The 21,418-nt window shown below is 38.2% G+C and overlaps 1 protein-coding gene across 3 annotated transcripts; it reads right to left on the bottom strand.

Moving 5' to 3' along the window:
* Positions 1-1,934: 1,934 nt before the first annotated feature.
* Positions 1,935-19,594, bottom strand: LOC101421302 (sulfotransferase 1C4). Of its 3 annotated transcripts, none has more exons than XM_058278306.2 (8): positions 14,723-15,138; positions 11,002-11,127; positions 10,324-10,421; positions 9,897-10,023; positions 9,585-9,679; positions 7,038-7,218; positions 5,486-5,597; positions 1,935-2,073 (listed from the first exon to the last, which is right to left on the bottom strand). In XM_058278306.2, coding segments are annotated over exons 1-8 (909 nt in total). In that variant the 5' UTR covers positions 14,892-15,138; the 3' UTR covers positions 1,935-2,072. The 3 variants fall into 3 exon arrangements, with proteins under 3 accessions (XP_058134289.1, XP_058134288.1, XP_071064848.1); XM_058278305.2 differs by lacking the exon at positions 1,935-2,073 and adding an exon at positions 19,438-19,594 and having other exon boundaries at positions 3,195-5,597; positions 14,723-15,259; XM_071208747.1 differs by lacking the exon at positions 1,935-2,073 and adding an exon at positions 19,438-19,566 and having other exon boundaries at positions 3,195-5,597; positions 14,723-15,026.
* Between the last annotated feature and the right edge of the window lie 1,824 nt (positions 19,595-21,418).

Below are 21,418 nucleotides of genomic sequence, written 5' to 3'. Positions count from 1 at the left end.
TTATTGTTTTTTTCTCTCCCCGTCCCCCACCCCCAGCCGTTGTCTGCGCTGTGTGTTCATTTGCCTTGTGTTCTTCTGTGTCCGCTTGCATTCTCGGTGGTACCAGGAATCTATGTCTTTTTGTTGCATCATCTTGCTGCATCAGCTCTCAGTGTGTGCAGTGCCACTCCTGAGCAGGCTGTGATTTTTTGCATGGGATGGCTCTCCTTGCGTGGCACGGCACTCCTTGCGTGCATCAGCACTGTGCATGGGCCAGTTCACCACATGGGTCAGGAGGCCCTGAGTTTGAACCCTGGGCCTCCTATGTGGTAGGCGGATACTCTATCAGTTTCCAAGAACTGAATTTTAATTTAATTTTTTTTTGTTTAAAATTTTTAAGATATTTTAATTATTGTGGGAAAATATACATAATATAAAAATAATTTTAAGTAACTTGAAGTGTACAATTCTGTGAAATTAAAGTACATTGACAATGTTGTATAACTTTCACTACTATTTGTTTCTAGAATATTTTACCATGCCAAACAGAAATTCATACCATTAATCATTAACTCCCCATTTTCCCCTCCCCCTTGACCCTATAACAGCTATTCTGTTTTCTGCCCTTATGAATTTGCTTATTCTTTTTTTTTCCCCATTAAAATTTTTTTTCTTTATTTTTAAAGAAGATTTAGATCACATAAATGTTATATCAAAATACAGGGAATTCCCATATACCCCCCACCCCAACTCTCCCCCATTAACAACATCTTTCATTAGTGTGGTACATTTGTTACAATTGATGAACACATTTAAAAAAAATTTATTGGAGTGTATCACTCATACATAAACAATAAGTGTATAAGTAATTGTTGCGACATTACAAAACATTTATAACATCATACAGGACTTCCATAACTCACCCTACCACTAACATCTTGCATTGTTGTTAAACATGTTTAACTAATGATTAAAGAACATCCTCAAAATATTACTGCTAACCAAAGTATCTTACATTTGGTATATTTCCCCCCAACCCACCCTATTATTATTATTGTTTATATCATTTATACATGAACATACATAAACTATAAGTGCACTGTAAAAGTAGTGAACTTACAAAGCAAACATGCATAACATCATACAGGGGTCTCATACATCAACCCACCACCAACACTTTGCATTGTTTTGACATATTTGTTACAAATTATGAAATATCATCATCAAAATCTTACTACTAACTATAGTCCTTATATTACACTTGGTGTATTTTTCTCCTGACCTATCCTGTTATTATTTTTAAAACATATTTTTGTGACAGTTTGTAAACTTACAGAACATGTGCAGAATTCCCATACAACACCCCTCTATCAATTCACCACATCGTGGTGGAACATTTGTTACAGATTATGAGATAATATCCTGAGATTATTACCAGGTCCACAGCATACATTTGGCACGCTTTTTCCACATCCCCCAATTATCAACACAGTACATCTTTGGCATAGATGCATTAATATTACATTATTACTGTAGGTCAGAGGTCACTCCAGTTGAATTTGCTTATTCTAAATATTTCATATTTGCCTTATCTGTCTGGCTTATTTTACTCAACATGTTGTCTTTAAGGATCATCAATATCTGTAGCATGTATCAGAATTTTATTCCTTTTTAAAATTTTATTGCAATATATCATTTATACAGAACATATAAACAATAAGTATATAGTAAAAGTTGTGAACTTACAAAACAAACATGTATATCATCATACAGGGTTCCTATACATCACCTCACCACCACCACCTTGCATTGTTGTGAAACATTTGTTACAAACCATGAAAAGAGCATCATCAAAACATTCCTACTAAGTATACCTGTACCTTACCTTTGGTGTCTTTTATCCCCAACCCAACCGATTATTAATACTATGTATTTGTTACAGTTCATGAGAGAATGTTCTCATATTTTTTCTGTTAACCATAGTCTATCTTCCAGCACAGGATTCCCTGTGTTTTACTGTTTCATGCTTTGTACAGCCCATTTAAAGTGTACACTCTGGCTCTCATTTTCATCACAGAGTTGTGCTGTTGTCACCTAGGTCAAGTTTAGAATGTTTTCATTACTCCAAAAGAAAATACCCCATACCCCCTTAGAGTCCCCTATATTGCTGTTCTTTAGAATTGATATAGTATCTTCTTTGCCATTGCTGCAAAAATATTATAATGTTCTGGTTAACTACTGTCCATAAATTACAGTAGTTGTAATTTTCCTGTGTATCACCATATTCCTAGCACTTTGTAAAAGAACATCCTTATATTTATATTAACCACAATCTTCATCCACCACTGAAATCACTACATTATACATTCCCTAGATTATTCTCTAGCTTCTTTTCAATTGACGTTTATGTCCACAGACTGCTCCTTTCAGCCACACACAAATTTATAAATTAGCAGTGTGAGTTATACTGTGTTTACACCAGCTCTATTCATTTCCACACATTTACAATAAACCTTTTTAGAAATCCTGCATGATTTCCCATTCTCAACCTACATTCTATCTCCTAGTCACTTATACTCTAGAGTTTACCTCTGAGTACACTCTTGCATTTAGTTCACATTAGTGAGACCATACAATATTGTCCTTTTGTTTCTGACTTATTTCATTCAACATAATGTCCTCAAGGTTCATCCATGTTGTCATAGGCATCCCGATTTCATTTCTTCTTGCAGCTGAATAGTATTGCATTTTATGTGCATACCAAATTTTGTTTATCCATTCATTGGTTGATGGACACTTGTGTTGTTTCTGTATTTTAGCAATTGTGAATAATGCTGTCATGAACATCAGTATACAAATGTACTTCATTCCTTTTTATAGCTGAATAATATTCCATTCTGTGTGTCTACCACATTTTGTCTGTCTGTTAATCCACTGATGGACACTTGGGTTGCTCCCACCTTTTGGCTATTGTGAATAATGCTGCTGTGAACATAGGTGCACAGACATCTGTTCAAATCCCTGCTTTCAATTCCTTTGGATATATAACTAGAAGTAGAATTACCAAGTCATACAGTAATTCTATATTTTAACTTTCTGAGGAATGGCCAAACTATTTTCCACAAAGGCTGCACTCTTTTACATTATCACTAACAATGTATAAAGGCTCCTATTTTTGTACATCCTCTCCAACACGTATTATCTTCTTTCTTTCCTTGGTAGTGTGTGTGTGATGTGGTGACTCATAATTCTGAGTTGCATTTGCCTAATGGCTAATGATGTTGAGTATCTTTTCATGTGCTTCTTGGCCATTTCTATATACATTTTTTATTTGAGTTGTTTGTCTTTTTGTTATTGAGTTGTTGGAATTATTTATGTATTCTGGATATTGAACTCAAACATTTTCTCCCATTCTGCCACGTGCTGGAGGGATAGTAGCTGCTGCATGGGAGGTGAAATTCACTGGTATTTACCAGTCTCTTTATCGAGTGCTTCCTTGGATCCTGCAAAAGTTCCACTAGATCCCAGAGTTCCAAAATAGTTGATTAAAACAGATCCTGCCAATTCAAGGTTTTCGTGGAGTGCCTGATTCTTGGAGCTTCTTACTCCACCATCTTCCCACAATTCTCTATAGTTAAATTTTAATTAAGTAATCCTCTTTTATTTTAATTAATTAAAAATTAATTGAAGTAGCCACATGTGGCTCATAGTTATTATATTAGATAATACAGGAAGAGATGACTGCATTTATTAGGGAGTATATACTTATATATTCCCTTTTTTTGTATTTCCTTGACTGAAATGTTTTCTCAGTTACTTATTTTTGAACATGTTATATCCTGTTTGGTGTACAAATGAAGTATACACTAAGGTCCCTATCTTGGGGAAAAAAATAAACAAATTAAATTTTAAACAATCACCACAATATAGAAATACAATGAACAGCATAATACACTTTAATCTTAATCGCAGAAGAATTATATCAGTTTAGAAGACTTCAGATGAGCAAGCAATCTCTTTGGATTGCAGTTTTTGGAAGAGGAATGGGAAGGGTTCACACTGGTTATTGAGGCATGTTATATATGCTTTGGATTAAGTAGGACAAAGGGCAAGTATTTCAGGTAGAAGCATGGCGTAAACAAAAGTAGGAGGTTAGAAACCCGCAAGATGTGATCAGAGCCCTGGGTGTAGGGTGATTTGCTGAAATAGGAAGACGGTTTGGAGGATGAAATCAAGCTAGAAAGGGACGTTGGACTCAGATGGTTATAGCTGCCTTTGAGTTCATGGCACAGAAGCTTGGGGTTTATTGTTTAGGTAGTGAAAATTCAGAATCATTGAAAGATTTAACTAAAGAGCAACACGTTCTGTCTCATTTCAGGAAAATAACCTTGTACAATAAACTGGAAAATGGGTAGGAAGCTATTACATTGGTCTAGGGAAGAGGTCACTGGGGGGTGACTATAGGAATAGAAAGGAAAACAATGGTTTAATGGAAATAAGAAACTTTGCATAGAGATGAAATTAACCGATATTGCGGACAAATCAGAATATGATTGTGGAGGTATAAGAGAAGGATGAGCCAAAAGATGATGCCAGGTTTCTATCTTTGGGTGTTTGAAAAAAATATTTCACTACTATAAATAGAGAAAAAGGAAATTCACGATTGGATTGTAGCATTGGCCTGGGGTGGGAAAGTGAGTCTAGTTAAATATATAGGCTGTGATGAGAGATTGGGACAGATGTATTACATTCTAAAGTAAACTGAAAGATTTCATGGGGAAACAGATGTTTACTTGGCCATCTAGAAATTTCTGCAAGAAATAGTCACTATTTTCTCATTTTAATGCTGCATTTTTTTAAAGACTTATTTTTATTTATCCCCCCCTCCTCCCTTTCCTGCAGCGCTCGCTGTCTGCTCTGTGTCCATTCGCTGCATGGGACCTCTGATGTGGGAGAGAGCCATTCAATTGCTTAAGCAACCTCAGCTCCCTGGTTTCTTGTGTCTCTCATTGTCTTTCCTCTGTGTCTCTTTTTTGTTGTTGTCAATTGCATCATGCTGTTGTGTCAGCTCATGGTACGAGCCATCTTACCGTGGAGTGGGCTAGCTCTCTGTGGCCTGGGCCAGCTCTCCACAGAGCGGGCCATAGTACTGCATTTAAAACTTAGCTTGCACCACAACTAACGTGTGAGCTTTAATGTACTCATATGTGAGGACTGAAGCTCTTTTATTATGTTAACAAGATATGATTTATATAAAACTTAAATATAATGATAATTATCAATGATACCACAGTTGTAACTAGAATTTTACTGAACCTCACTCCCTCCACTTTGCCACCCCTGTTCCTACCAACTTGTCCTTAACCTCTATATCTTTATCCTTTTTTTTTAGTAGAGTGAGCAACAGCAAAAACAATAAAAAACTAGGCTGAGAACCTGAATTAAAACCAATTGTTCTGGATAATAAACTTTTCAAATATATGGTTAGACCATTTTTCTTCCTTACTAGATTTGGAAGTGGAAGGTTAGACTGGTATTGGCCATTTTTTTCTTGTAGTCTTCATCAAATCTTTCATTCTGAGCCACTGTGAAGTAGTTCTTCCAGTCTCCCACTGCTCCTGTAACACAGTCATATGGGAAAGAGTCAATGGCTGTTACAGGAATTATTTCTCTATTCTTCTGTTTCTGTGTGGTGATTTCTCCTTCATCTTCCAGGAGGGGTGGTATAGATAAAACACTTACCTTTCCATTCTGTTACTTTTTTATTTTGAAGGGAAGAAGAATTTCTTGTCTGATTTGTGAGACAGGGAGAGCCTGCTATTCACTGAGCCACATTAACTAGGGTTTATATCTTGCCCTCTTGCACATCAAGGCAAGGTGGGTACCTGTGTGTGTACCTTCCATGCTGTAGGCAGACCAAGAAGGGTCTAGTTCTGAAAGGTCCCAAGGTACAGTGTTAGGAAGGAAAGATGGTCTCCCAAATTCTTCAATTGAAATTCTCCCAAAAATTCCTGTTACTTTTCCAATTTATTTTTCCCATAGTTCTTTTTATCTATCATTCTATGTATTTTTCTTGTTTATTTTGTTTATGGCTAGAATTTAATTTCCATGAGAGCATGAAATATTGTCTGTTTTGTTCACTGATGTGAACAGTGCCTAAACCGGTTCTTGGTACATAGTAACCCTTCAATAAATATTTGTGGAATGAATGACTCTAACTGATAGCATAGAGTCCTCTATAAAATGGATTCTTTGCCTCATTTGACTAAGTTCTGTATATTTTCACCTTATCAACCAGACTTCTGTAGAGAAGGTGATAAGGGTTTGGATTTAGAACCTAGTTTCACCTTATTCTTTAGAAGCGTAGCAGTTTGGCTTTGTTTATGAATTCCAAAAATAGTTATTGGATTATGTTTGTAAACTTGTCTGTCAGAGGTATCACTTTCAATTGACAAAATTATGCTTAGGTCTTTGATTGGGCCACATCAGCCCCTTGGTGGGTGGGGAGTCACAGAGAAAAGTCATAGCGAAGGACAGAATTGGGAATTTTGAACTGGAGCCCAGGAAGTGAACACACAGAGGAATAGAGATGGCTTCTTAAACTCGGCAGAAGCGCTGGGGAGAGAGACAGACCTGTTCACCTGATAGTCTACAGCTGGCCTTGTAGAGAAAGCACAGCACCTGGACCTAGAGAGAAACAGAGCCCTGGGAGAAGAGAGGAACCCAAGAAAACCGAACTCTTGACAGACTTTGGTAACCATCGTGGCAATAACTCATGCTTTATGGCTTGGTAACTGTAAGCTTCTACCCCAAATAAGTACCCTTTATAAAAGCCAAAAGATTTATGGTATTTTGCATCAACATCCCTTTGGCTGACTAATAAAAGTAGTGTCTAATTAAGCATTGTTTATATTTCATTAGTGGTTTCTTAAATACTTCTTTTCCAGAATAATTCATTAAATATCTTATTTTCCCTAGCCATAGAAAAGAAAACACCCATATGTTGTGAAATATTGGACAATTATTTTAGTATTATGACAAAAAGAAAACATAAAAACCTTTTCTCATGAATGGAGAAATGGAATGGTCCATGACTTTCGTAGGAACTGCTGTATAGTTTGCCATTGGATTCAGCTTCATTACATCAAAGGAAGTATGATAGGCAATTTTTTCTAGAACTTCATCATCTAGGTTCTTCCCAATAAATTCTGCCAACTTCTGAATTTCATGCTTTGGGTTCTATGATGAAAGTGAAAAAAGTAAAAACTTGGTATAAAATAACCAGTGTAAAGAGAATTTTGAAATAGATGAATGACAGTAACCAGTATTATGTCAGGAGTTAATATTTAAAATAAATCTTAAAAATGCCCAACTTGCCAAATATGACCAATTTTGAAATAGTGAACTATATTGTTCTCTTTTTATTAATTGGAATTATTGTGCATTTATTTCTCTAATGTGTAAGCATCAAATGGGCTGTTAGTGGACTGTTCGCCAGGATTGGGTAACACTCTGTTGGAAGGAAATGTGTCAAAGGTCCTGTTCAAATCAGTTATGGGAGAGGTCTTGGTCAGCTAAATGTCTAACAGGGAGATATCATAAATTAATGGTAAGAACAAAAACATTCCAGAAGCATAGGGGCAGAAGATTTAAGACCTGACCAAAAGGGGACTGTCTACTTTTTCTGACATTGATGAGGCTACTACAGTGGTGGCAAGTGAGGAGGAGAGGGTGTTTTTAAGGTCCCAAGAGGCACCCACAGCTGGCAGCTATGCTCCTCAGCATGAGCAGATGATTAGGTTTCTCTGAGAGGAGCCTAAGCCCAATGTTTCCTCATTAGATGGACATACAACGCTGCAAAGCTATGGCTGTGGGAAGTTTCCAATTTCTAGGGGGGGTGGGGGTGGGCGGAGGTGTGTACTAGAAGGATTATCCTGACAGCTATGTCTATAAATGGGCTTCTGTTTTAAAACCATGAATGTCAAAAGTGCTTAATTTAATTGGCCTCATACAGACTGAGGGGGGTGGGGAGTTAGGAATCAGAAAGAGTACTGAGAACTGTGAACTTTGTGTGAACATTCCACCACATGATATTTAGGGGAATATTCTAGAACATGATTAACATAAATATTAAATTACTAGATTGCTTATTTCAACAACATTTCTTCCTGACATTCATAATACAGTGGGATCTTCTCCATCAAAAGGGTCCCATTCCTAGGGCCATATCCTCCATTTCATACAGCCATGGTACATATGGTAGGGCATCACCTACATGGAATTTTCCTATTCTAAGTTTAATAGCATCTTTCTTCTATGATCCCCTCAGTTTGACACCAGTCTCAAAAGAGAAAAATATACAATATTTTCCTTATAACACACAATTCTCCACCATAATATTCCTTGATTATCTATATCTGGAATTCTTTGATTAGATAATGCTCTGAACTAAAATAGCCCATATAATTGAAATATTATATATTTCCTCAGGATGTGGACAATGACAGCCTCTTTCTGTATGTTTTCCTTTCAGTCAGGTTTTTTTTGGTGCCCTCTGTAGAGTTTCAACACTTTTGTACTAAGTAAACGCAAAGAATGAGGGAATTTTATACTGAAAATCTCAGGTTATTATGATAGCTTTTTGAACTGTGTTTCTGAGAATCCTGGAAATGTAGTAACTTTCCTGTTTAAGAAAAAGATATAAAAATGATTGTTTTCCATTTCTTTGATATTTTGTAAAAATAAATGGGTAAGGCACAGCAGTAACTGAACCTTAGAGAAAGTGCATGTAAGCATCACTATACACACTAATAACCTGGGAATCTTGTTAAAATGCAGATTCTATTTAGGAGGCCTGGAGTGGGCTTTGAGAGCCCACTGCAACTCACCTGTGAAACACTTTTAAGTACAATGGTTTCCAGGATAAATTCAAGTACAGATACTGAAATTCTTTATAGATCTGTTTTTGGTGGAGTCACAGAAATTAGCTGAGTGGATAATCATTTACAATGAACTTCATGAACATCATTTCATTTACTTCTCCCAACACATCTTGGAGGAGTATATATTATTTTCTTCATTTTGCATTCAAAGAAATACTCTCTGATCTTAAGTGTCTTTAGCAAGAATAATTGATAGTAGGTGTTAAAGCCAGGACTTGAATCCAGGAATTTTGACTCTAAATCATTAGTGTTTTTTATACTATACCATCATTCTTAGATTGTTTCTGGAAGCTATGATGTTCCTCAAGTGCCTTAAAAAAACAAATTCAGGCTAAGAACGTTTTTTTTTTTTCCCTTTCTAAACTGAATTTTAAAATATGCATGCAAGGAAAAAACTTTTAAAATGTTTACATTTAGTACTAGTTTTCCCACTGGGGAAAGGTGCACCATACCCCAGAGCACCAGGAAGTTGCCAGTGAGATCATGCAATGCATAAACTCATGATATTCCATGTACATTTTGCTGAATGGGCCACTTTAGCCAACTATGAACAACAATTTTTTCTTTTCTGCTTCAATCCATGAGTCCCTGATGGAGTCAATCCATTGTGACTTAAATATTTTATGGTCAAATGAAATCGCTTTAGACCACACTGTCTCTTACCTTCTTCATGTCCTCATAGAAGAGGTAGAGAATGCGATGATGGGCTTTGGCATCCCACCATCCTTTCACATGGTCATGCCATGAACCCCAGCACACTGGAACAGGCATGAAAAACAGAGAAATAAGTGCCATAAGTTCAACCAACACAAATATTCCACTGAAAGGAGAATTACTTAAGAGAAGAAGACTATCACATTCATGATTCCTTCATACTAATGAGGCAGAGACCCTCCTGTTGAAAGAAAATGAATTTTTCTTTTTAGGGTGTTTGAGAATTTTGAGAAAGAAAGGAAACACAGCTAATTCTCTCACCTTTACCAGACAGAAAAGTCTCAAAATACTCTTCCCAGGTTCCTGGAGCAGGAAGTGCTTTATTCATCCTGTGGAAATGGTAGTAGGATATCATATTGTCCTTGGGATTTCTTGCTACATAGATTATCTGGGAATGGTGGGAGGAAGGTAAGAAGCAAAAACAGGATTAGAACTATATATAGTTATTACCCAGATCAGTCATGTTGGGAAGATACATGTGGTACAGATGAATTTTTTCTTGAGGCTATAGTCTTGTGACCCTGACTTTTATGAGAGGTGAAAAGTAAAACTATCAATTTGTATATTGATTAATGTAAAGAGGTGGACTAGGTTTTTTTCCCCCTTCACCATCAAGTGATGTGTTTAAGAGGAAATTGAGTGAGGTCTACTCTAAGGAGTGTAACTTTGAATTCCTTTTGCTCTTTACCTTACAATTTTTCTCTAGGAAGGATGGAGGCAGCAAGTGGATGGGAAGATGAGTTTTCAGGATCCGGGGTGAGGGCATTGCATTAGCTTGTTCCAAACCTGCAAAATTAGTTTTTGATAATTTTCTACTGTTTTTCTCTATTTGCTTCAAACTCTTGCTGCTTCCATTACTACTTATTTAGGAAAAATTGAACGAACATGCAAGAGCCCTGTAACTGGTAGATCTGATCTGAGAAACTATGTCTATCCTTTAAGAAATTTTTGGGCTAGAGCAATTCCTGGTAATATCAACCAACTAACTAACCAATCAACCAACCAACCAACTAAATAAAAATCTAAAAACCTAAAATCTTCCACAGTGGATTATCCTGTTTGGGCTCATTCTTGTGGATTAAAATTAATTTCTTTAAAAAAAAATTAATTTATTAAATTGACTTTTTTCCCCACAGTAAAATTAATTTCCAATTGTATAGTCAAAATTTAAGTTACTTCTATTAAAACAATAATTCTGTTTGAACATGTCTGTAATATAGAAATGGCCAGACGTAGTTTAAAAAGACAAAGTCATAAAATTCATCAATAATTGTTTGAATGCTAGAAACTTGAGAGACCTCTTTGATAGTAAAAGTTCTAAGTCATTGATCAGGACTGTAGTCAAGTGTGGTTATTCAGTACTCACCAGATCCAATGGATGGGATTATCCATTCAATGAAAGGAAATCGTACATGAGTAGGTGCTCGTTTACTTTTCTCAACCTCACCTCCATTTTGTATTAAGTCTACGATCTCCTGAGTCCATGTTGTTCCTTATTCCACATGTAAGATAAGATCACATAGAAACGTAGTATAATACATTCCTTAAAATATGATCAAATACTTGTTGCAACATCCAGATGAATTTAAGTTTTTTTTAGGAGGCACTGGGGATTGAAACCAGGACCTCATACCTGGGAAGCAGGGGCTCAGCTACTGAGTTATACCCACTCCCCTGTCTAGGTGAATTTTATAGCTGGTTTATGATGGAATTCAGAAAACATTGTTCTTTATGCCTTGTGCTATCATAATTTAAATTTTTACAGAAAAACTCTGTTGGAACAGACATTAGATTGATAAATATATAATTTATTTTTATTTTTCTGTCACAACCACTAATTTGGGTTGTCATACTATTGATGTAGCTGTGCTGTCTTTAGGGAAGGCAGAATGAAAGGACTTGAAGGTCTTTCTCACCAGATTGTAAGCTTCTGAAGAGTAATAAATATGAGATTTTCAAGCTCTCTGTTTCCTAAGCACATAGCGTGGAGCTGAAACACAGAATACACGCCATATATGATGGCTGAATGAATAATGACTAGTGCCAGGGCTTGATATTGACTATTACCCCTCAGTATTCATTAGTACCCTCTTCTCTGTTTTCACCTTCTCTGAGGGGCTGGAAGGCTAAATGTGCCTTTCCTAGATGCCCTTACTGACAAGGCTCTGAATGTTACCATGAGATGGCCAATGAGATGCATGAAGCTGAAATCTGGAAGGCAGGAGGGAGGTGGAGGTCACACTTCTTCCCAAGGTAGTGGCAGCTGAGGCTAATTCCAACAGATATGAATTTTTGCAAAGGCCATTTTCCATTCCACTGCCCAGTGCCCTAAACCCAAGCAACTTCATATTCACTGCCATACTGCCACAGGAAGAAGGGCCCCTGTCTCCCATTTTCTAGATGTTTCTGTGTCCTGTTCTGAATCCTGACTGATATAGTACTCTACCAACTAAGTCTTTACCCTTTGAGAGAGATTTATTATTCAAGACTTTCTGACAACATCCATGTGAGGAAAATGCTGGAGAATTTTAGAATGGCTTTCTAAATAGTTTTTTTAAAAAAATATTTATTTTATTTATTTCTCTCCCCTTCCCCCCCATAGTCTGCTCTCTGTGTCCATTTGCTGTGTGTTCTTCTGCATCCGCTTGCACTATCGGGTGGCACTGGGGATCTGCGTCTCTTTTTTTGTTGCGTCATCTTGCTGCATCAGCTCTCTATGAGTGTGGCGCCACTCTTGGGTGGGCTGTGCTTTTTTCACACCGGGTGGCTCTCCTTGCGGGGTGCACACCTTTGTGCATGGGGCACCCCTATACTGGGGCGTCCCTCCGTGACACAGCACTCCTTGAGCGTGGCAGCACTGCGTGTGGGCCAGCTCACCACATAGGTCAGGAGGCCCTGGGGACCGAACCCTGGACCCACCATACGGTAGACGGACGCTTTATCAGTTGAGCCACATCAGCTTCCCTGAAATGGTTTTAATAGTCCTGCTTCCTGGATCTGGGTGATTATTGCTGTGTTCATCAACTCTCATTACTGATCCCATTTCTCATACGGTCTACAGTAAGGGCATAGGCTAGAGAACAATAAATAAGAAAATAATAATTATGGTCTTTTATTCTAGATGAGCTGGTCTCTATTTTCTGGAACCAACTATTTTTTATTACAAGACAAAGGAACAAGCTTCTTAGCTATCTGTTCAAAGTTAGAGTCATTTGTGCTAGTTTTATGTGTTTACTCTGATTTTTTAAAAAAAAAGATTTATTTATTTCTCTCCCCTTCTCCCCCCACCCCAGTTGTCTGTTCTCTGTGTCTATTTGCTGCATCTTCTTTGTCTGCTTCTGTTGTTGTCAGCGGCACAGGAATCTGTGTTTCTTTTTGTTGCATCATCTTGTTGTGTCAGCTCTCCGTGTGTGCAGCACCATTCCTGGGCAGGCTGCACTTTCTTTCGCACTGGGTGGCTTTCTGTATGGGTTGCACTCTTTGCGCATGGGGTTCGCCTACGTGGGGACACTCCAGCGTGGCAGGCCACTCCTTGTGCGCATCAGTGCTGCGCATGGGCTGGCTCCACACGGGTCAAGGAGGCTTGGGGTTTGAACCTTGGACCTCCCATGTGGTAGACGGATGCCCTAACCACTGGGCCAAGTCCACTTCCCTGTTTACCCTGATTTTTTAACCATGGACTAACATTGGGACAGATTTAAGCGTCACCTAGAGGTTCAGGGATTAGGTGAATGGCTTTTCAATTCATCTTTTAGGTGTCAACAATTCTATGATTTTCTTTTTCTTGGCTCATTCACAGAGTAAATGGCATTATTCTTTTTAAAAATGTAGGTGTTTCTTAGACCATGATTTTTATCATCTATGTTTGTTTCTTCTTCCAAAATAACCTTTACTGATGTATGGGGTTTTAGTGATTAATTATTACTTTCCCTGGCAAGTATTTACTTGTTTTTATTGTTCAAAATCTCATTAACATCCATAAAACTCCTACGTGAGCCAAATTTTAATGCTCACATTTGGTAGGTGAAGACATGATTATTAAACAATGTACTGAATTGATAATCAAGTAGGATTGTGGAATTTAGGGTGAAATTAAGGCAGTGAGATATAATCTTACCCTGCGGTTACGTTTAGAAATTTACATTTAGAAAAGTTTAATCCTGAACAAGCTTCTGATAAGTAAAATATGAAAATAACAGGCAAAGAAAAGGCCAGGAATACTCCACAGTCAAGGCTCCCCTCCCGCCAGCAGCCTGCAGGGCCTTTTGCTAGGATTTTCAGAGAGAAAGTGGCAAGAGGGATGGGAACATACAATCTCAAACTGTTTTGATTTAGATTTTGGATGGTGGGGAGGAAACAGGAGTTATTGACAGCGAGTCTGATTTGCAAACAACAAATGTATACGCATTTGAGCGATGGGTCAAAGACTGCTTTATTAGTATATATGTAGATATGCAGAAAGATCTGTAGAGAACCCTTTCACCCTGCTCATCCCCACAGTTTTATCCTGCAGTGGCTGGGCTCAAGTTAGTCTTACTGCTACAGACAATATTATTAAACTGATTATAAGGAAGCGGGTTCACACCATTCCAAGAAGGAAGATAGAAATCGGAAGAGTAGTTTTAGGAGTCTGAGACTGGAGGCTCTGAGGGCTTTTGAGGGCTGTTAAGGTGAAATCAGCATTGCAGAACCAAAATTCTCCTCCTTTTAACTCTGCCTGGGGATCTCCTTTTTTTCTAACACTCACAAAGCAGGTTTTTAACAAGCTCTGCAATAAGGGCCTAATTGGAAACAAACAAACAAATCTAGTCCTTTGGCTCTTGGCTTTTTCATTTATTCTCTCCCGCGGAAGCAAAAGATTTGTGCACCATCCAAAGTCTTAAATTCTTAAAATTTGTAGGCCATTTTAAAATTTTTGTGCAGTTCCTTTCTGTTTCAACAGTACGTGCCTTTGCCATATCACTCTGCTCAGTAAACAGTTTTCCACTTAAACCCAGGAGATACATTTCTTTATTTCATTATTAACACATCTTTCCCACTTACCATCCTAACTCTTTCCCACTCCATCTCGGCCCCCTTCCACCTACCTGCTTTAGGATAGGTAGAAATAAGCAAATCATCAGGCTTTGCTTGGAAGTTCCAGATCTGATCCCAGATTTCACAGGTGGGTGTGGGCTGAAGAATTCCCTCCACATAGTCCACAGTTATGCGCTCCATTTCCTTAATTTTTAAATCCTCCATCTTGTTTAAGGCCATTCTTATCAGACACCAGAGTACTGGTCCAGACAGAAAGTTGCGTCTCAGTCAGCACAAGAAATGTATTCCTGATCTCGTGCACAGAAAATGCAAAACGCAGACCACAAATCCCTTTGGAGACAACCTGGTGTCAGCCTGCAAACAGGAAGAAATCTAGCTACAGGCTTGCTGGCGCAAGTTCCGCGGAACTAGGAACTATTGTTTCTGAATTTGTACCAAGCGATTTCCTTCAGCCCTGCTCCCAGTCAGGCTGTGACGTAACACCAGAGGCGGTTACAATTCCTAACTGGTTTTTGTGTTCTGGCTCCACTCTGCTATCTCAATTTCACAAGAGTCAGAGTCACATTGTATTTCTCAACTTTGGATTCCTGAAATAATTCACAGACACTTTCATTAATTGTTTCTCCTGGGAATTTTAAACTAATTAAAAAGTTGCAGGGGAGCTGCCTGTAAAACTACAGATTACAACATAGATTAACTCCCTTGAAAGTCTGGAGTGAGATTCTAGATTTTGAACTTCCTCAGGCATTAGATGTTTTTTTAAAGAGTAAAATAAACATGGGTTTCTTTCTCATTTGTAGCCTGTTCTACCATATCAGTAGGGGGTCTCTTCACATCTATTAAAGCATGCAAAGAAAAAAAAAACATCCCCAGATTTACATAAAAGATGGTGGTTGTGTTAAGACAAACACCCCTTCTTTGATTCTTTGTTCTGGGAGTTCACTTCCCAGGCTCCTGCCAAATATCCCAGTAAACATTTCTTTCTTTCTTTTTTTTTTCCCCTAAATGTCTTGGGGGTTAATTAGCCTGCTTTTTTCCCTCCTTGAAACCATTCCAGGCTCCTGTCTGAGGTTGTTTTTTTTTTTCCTCTTCCTCCTTAGTTCAACCACAACCTCTTCTCTTCTGACCACCTCTAAAACAAGATCAGATCCCTTTTATTTTCTAAAACGTTAAATATTGCAGGTTATCCACTCAGTTTGCCTGTTTTCTCTTCTACTCTTTCTAACCTTTTTGGCCCCCTCTGAGTTAATTCTGTACCCAGCAGGCAGGAGTTTCACTTCTTGTGTAAATTCCTTCCCCCTGAAACCGTTACTGCATCCAGGGAGGGCCTCCATGCTGAAGCCTTTACCTGCACCTCCAGATTATGTGACATTCCCTCACTCTTGCAGGGACAAAGGGCCTCTTTCCACCCCAGCAGGCTCTAGGCTCCCTCCTGCTTTGATGCTGCAGCTTATTCTCTTGGAAATCTCTTTGGCTCCTGCATATCTGGTTCTTGTTTGGTTCTTTGTCTTCCTTCAGGTCTCACCTTAAACGCCTACTTTCCAAAGAGCCCATTTCTGACCATCAATATCACCTAAGGTAGGTTCTTCCTGTTTTCCTGCTCATGGTACCAATTCCTTTCCTTTCCAAGCTATCAAAATTTGGTTTTGTTTGTTTGCTTGTTTTCTCTCTTCTTCACGAGCTCTAAAATACATGAAACAGGGCTGGACTATTATTTTCATTATATGAAATTATATGCCTAGTGTCAATGAATAAAATTAAACAGATAAGAGAGGAAGCGGGTTCTTTGGACCATCATTATGGTAGAAATTAGTCAAACCTGGTAACTGTGGCTTAGTAGTTTCTAGACAAAAGTCACACTGCCTGCATCTGAGTCCTCTCCAACTCTTAGTAGCTGTGGGATCATGGGCAACTTGATGAACCTTTCTGAACATTATACTTTCCACATATGTAAATTGAGGATCATAACAGTGTCTACCTCATAGTGCTGTTGAAGGTGAAAATTGTGCTTTAGTGTAATGCTTGGCAATGGGGAAATGTTCAATACATTTTAGTTCTTAATAATGTGTGACTATAGTAGACATGCTCTGTGTGCCATATTCTTGATGTAACTGTGGAAAAGATAAAACTTTGGTTTTCCCTATTTCTTAATCCCTTTCTGTTGGTTGTAGTGAGATGGATGCACACTTGGGAAAAAGACGGCCAGGTGGACTTGTTGGCATCCATATGCAATAAAAGGTTTATAAAAAATATTTATAACACTTTATTTAAGTTTCTTTCTATAATCTTTTCAGTCCCTCATGCTAACAGGGAGGGATGGTGATGATTTAGCAATATCTTAGGGGTTTCATTTAGTATGTGTGCTAGGGATGGAGAACTGGGAGATGGGTAGTGGGAGGGGTAGAAAAGAGCTATCTCCCTGTATTAGGCAGGCTACTCCAGGGAAACAGAACTGACAAGATAAATGATGTAAATATTATGAAACTTTTTATAAGATTTGTCTTATGTAATTGTGGGAATGGGCAAGTTCAAATTCTGTAGGGCAGCCTGCAAGCTGGGGAGTTTGATGAAGGTTTTCAGTAAATTCCCCAGGAAAAGTTGGCTGGATAAAGTCAAGATGGAAATTCTCTCTTCTGGATGCTGAAATCATCACTTCTTTTGAGGACTTCAACTGATTGGATGAGACTTCTCTCACTGTTAGAGGCAATCTCCTAGGTTGATTGTAGGTGTAATCAGTCATAGATGTAATCATCTTACTGATGATTTAAGTCCACAAAAGATACTCACGTTAACAATCAGGTCAGTGCTTGCCTGACAAGCAGCTGGATGCTTTACCCTGGCCAAGTTCACACATGAACTTAACCATCACAGTCCACCCCTTATCAACTTGACAGCAATACACATCTCCTTAAGCCTATCATAATCTCTAAATAAGAACAATAACAGTTATATTTTCACTTAACAATACCAAACTATCCTGAGTACATCTGGAAATGTACACTTTCCCTGAGTTATGGTAAGAAAAAGATCCCCAGAAATGAATGGGGACAGGGAACTCGCATTTATTCAGAGCCTTCTAAGTACAAGATTCCATGACAACCACAATGGAAAGGCATAGTTTCTGACCTTGGGGGACTTGCAGTTTAATGCAGAGATAGCTATGCAAGCAAACAATTAAAATATAATACAGTATTTGCTTTAATGGGGGTGTGGACACAATGGTAGTGCATTGGAGAAGGAGCACTGAAGTCAGCCTGGAATCAGAAGAGGTGTCACGGAAGAGAAACCTCTAAGCTGAGGCTTGAAAGATGAACTGGAGTGAGCCGAGTGGACCAGAGAGGTAGGGTGCTCTAGTCAGAGAAAGTAGCTTGTGGAAAGGCTTGGAGAGAGCTGAGGTGTGTTCAGGAAGCAAGAAGGCGGTATTGCTGGAGGGTAGAGAGTGTGCAAGGGGAGGATGAATAGTAAGAATTGGAGAGTAAGTACCAACTCTTGGAGGACCTTAAATGCAAACGACCTTAAATGCAAATGTGCAGATAATGGAGAGCTGTTGAAGAATTTTGAGCTCAGGAGCAAATGTTATCACATTTAACTTTAATCCTATGAGGTAGGAAATTTTTTCTTTAATTTACAGAATGGATGTGGAAGCTCAGAGAAGTAAACTGAGGGACTGGACTTCACAGAATAAATTTGTGTCTGATTGCAGAGTCCAGGCACTATACATTCCAAGAACATTATAATCTGAAGAGCAAGGTTCTGGAAGGAGGCGCCTTTCAAGTATGTGTCCTGCTAAAAGCATATCTACTAACAATCAGGTTAGGGTTGGGCTGGGAGTTCACTGTCTCCAGGAAGACAAGACGGAGCCATTAAGCCCTGAGGTCATGCTGCAAGATCTAAAGCTTTAACGTGAAAACTCACAATGAAGACTGTGAAGTCAGTTGTATGTTTTAGAAATATTTGAAGCAAAACCTAAAATTGACATGCTAACTCCTAGCTATCTGGAATGTTTGTATAGAGTGAATGATTCACTGGAGCAGGGAGCTGTTTAACTTTCTAGCGGCACAACTAAAATGAAAGCCATTGCAAAATGTGGCCACAAAAGGTTTTTAAAGGTTGGCAGAGTTCATTGGAATCATGCCTACCGTATGACTATTAAAAGTATCTGTTTCACCTAGGTTAAAGTCACCAACAATATTATTTAGATCCCTGGCAAGGTGTGTGAATATATTGACACTGATAAAATTAGACAGTGTGAAGCAGAAAGTATATGCCAGAACCAAAGTCCTCTATGGAATTCACTCTTTTTGAGTCCCCAGAGTTCAAAATTGTAGACTATTAGCAAAAAATTGTAGACTCTCTGGTTTATAGTAATTGCTCCAGGTATCTAGAAGACACACAAATGAAATCCTGAGTCTCAAACCATATAGTACTTTACTGAATGACAAGAAAATATTGAATGTAAATAGAAAAAAAATATAGGAAGCCTTTACACCTGTGTACCAGTCTATTCAAGACTTTTATGCTCTCACAATAAAAGGACTGCCAAAAAAGCACTATTGCTAATATTAATACTCCTACTCATGAAAATATCACTCTTATGTTGAAAATGTGGTGACCATGCAGGTTTTTTTTTGTCAGACCTAAGCAGAATCAAGGAAAATTTGCTCTATTATTTTTGTCTTCCCTCCACCGGTTACAGATCCTTACCATGACACAATTTTATCAACAAGCTTTGAACATAATTAATTTGGTATGTTTCAGTACTTACTCAAACACCAGAATAAGGATTTTAGTTTTTCATTTTTACTTCTTTTCTCCTCTCTTCTCCTTTTCTCTTTTGTTCTAGTTCCATCTCTTCTGTTAACACCTCTTATCCCCCTGAATCGGTTGAATTGCCGTGAAGGGCCTTGTTTTGAATTGACTCTATTGGGATGTTTACCTGCCTGGGTGTCTCCTGTTGCTGGTCTCTCAGCAACTAGGTGAGGTAAAAATTCGTAGTGTGTTTTGGGGGACTGTTAAATTCCCAGGCATATCTCATTATTTCCTCAGTCATGTCTTGTGATTTGATAGAACGCATGGGGAATTGAGAGAACAATGAACGATGTTCAATTAAAGTAATAATATGCCTGAGACCTGGTAACAGTGCCTTACGTTTGTGTAGTTTTTTTGCATCACCCACATCACCCTCATATCCACATGAGGATATTTCTAACATGGATCTTGGAACAACAGAGCGTGACATACTCAGGGGAATTCGGAAGGCTATCCAAGGCAGATGTTCTGGTTTTTCTTTTCTTTTTCTTTTTCTTTTTCTTTTCAGTGTTCTAAAAATGCCTTTTCTTTTATTTGTTTGAATTGGGTTCCAAAAAGTGTCCACTCATTGCATTTGGTTTATATATCATATCTTTTAGCCTTCTTTTTTTTTTTTAAAGATTTATTTATTTCTTTACCCCCCCTTCCCCTCCTCCCGCCCTGCTGTTTTTGCTGTCTGTGTTGTCTTCTCTTCTCATTTTCTCTCCTTTAAGATTCACCAGGATTCGATCCTGGAGACCTCTGATGGGGAAACAGGTTCCCTGTCATTGTGCCACCTCAGTTCCTGGTTTCTGCTTTGCTTCCCCTTGACTCTCCCCTTGTCTCTCTTTTGATGCATCATCATCTTGCTGCATGACTCACCTGCACAGGGCACAGGCTCACCACGCAGGCCCTGGCTTGCGGCATGGGCATGCTTTCTCTTCTTTTTCACTAGGAGGCCCCAGGGATTGAACCCAGGACTTCCCATATGGTAGGCAAAGCTCTATCACTTGAGCCACATCTGCTAATCTAGCTTTCTTTTTAAAGTAGCTTTTTTTTTTGTAATTAGAGAATTTGCAAGCTTACAACACAATCATGCAAAATGTACAGAATTTCAATACATCACCTCACCACCAACACCTTGTATTCTTGTGGAACATTTGTTACAAACTGTGGAATATTTGTTACAAATAATGAAAAACATCATCAAAATATTGCTGCTAACTATAGTCCACAGCTTACGTTTGGTGTATTTTTTTCCATAATCCACCCTATTATTAACACCATGTATTAGTACTGTACATTTGTTATAGTTCCTGACAGAACGGGCTCATTTTATACTGTTAATCACAGTCCATCATCCACCACATGGTTCACTGTGTTACACAGTCCCATGCTTTGCACAATCCGTTCAAAGTGTACAGTCAGTGGCTCTCATCTGCATCATAGAGTTGTGCTGTCTTTGCCCTAGTCAATTTTAGAATCCTTTCCCTACTCCAATAAAATAAATCCATACCCCTTTATACCCCCTTATTGTTGACCCTTAGCATTGATATGTACCTTCTTTGACATTGATGCAAGAAGGAACAATATTATTAACTATAGTCCATAAGTAACATTAATTGTACTTTTCCCATGTATCACCATATTCTTAACACCTTGTAATAGTGATGTATGTTTGTTGTAGTTCATAAAACTTCCTTGTGTTTGTACTATTAATCACAATCCTTATCTACCAGTGAGTTCACTGTTACACAGCCTCTAGATTAAACTCTAGCTTTCTTTCAATTAACATTTACATCCCTAGACTACCCCTTTCAGCCATAATCACATGTATAAATTAGCAGCAATACTCACTATAATGTGCTACCACCAACTCTATCTGCTTCCACACATTTACAATCAACCTCAGAAAAATTCCATATACATTAAGCATCAGTTTCCCTTTCTCAACACTC

The sequence above is a fragment of the Dasypus novemcinctus genome, chromosome 17, assembly GCF_030445035.2.
Source record: "Dasypus novemcinctus isolate mDasNov1 chromosome 17, mDasNov1.1.hap2, whole genome shotgun sequence".
NCBI classification, from domain to species: Eukaryota; Metazoa; Chordata; class Mammalia; order Cingulata; family Dasypodidae; genus Dasypus; species Dasypus novemcinctus.
This window is presented reverse-complemented; position numbering and strand designations above follow the sequence as displayed.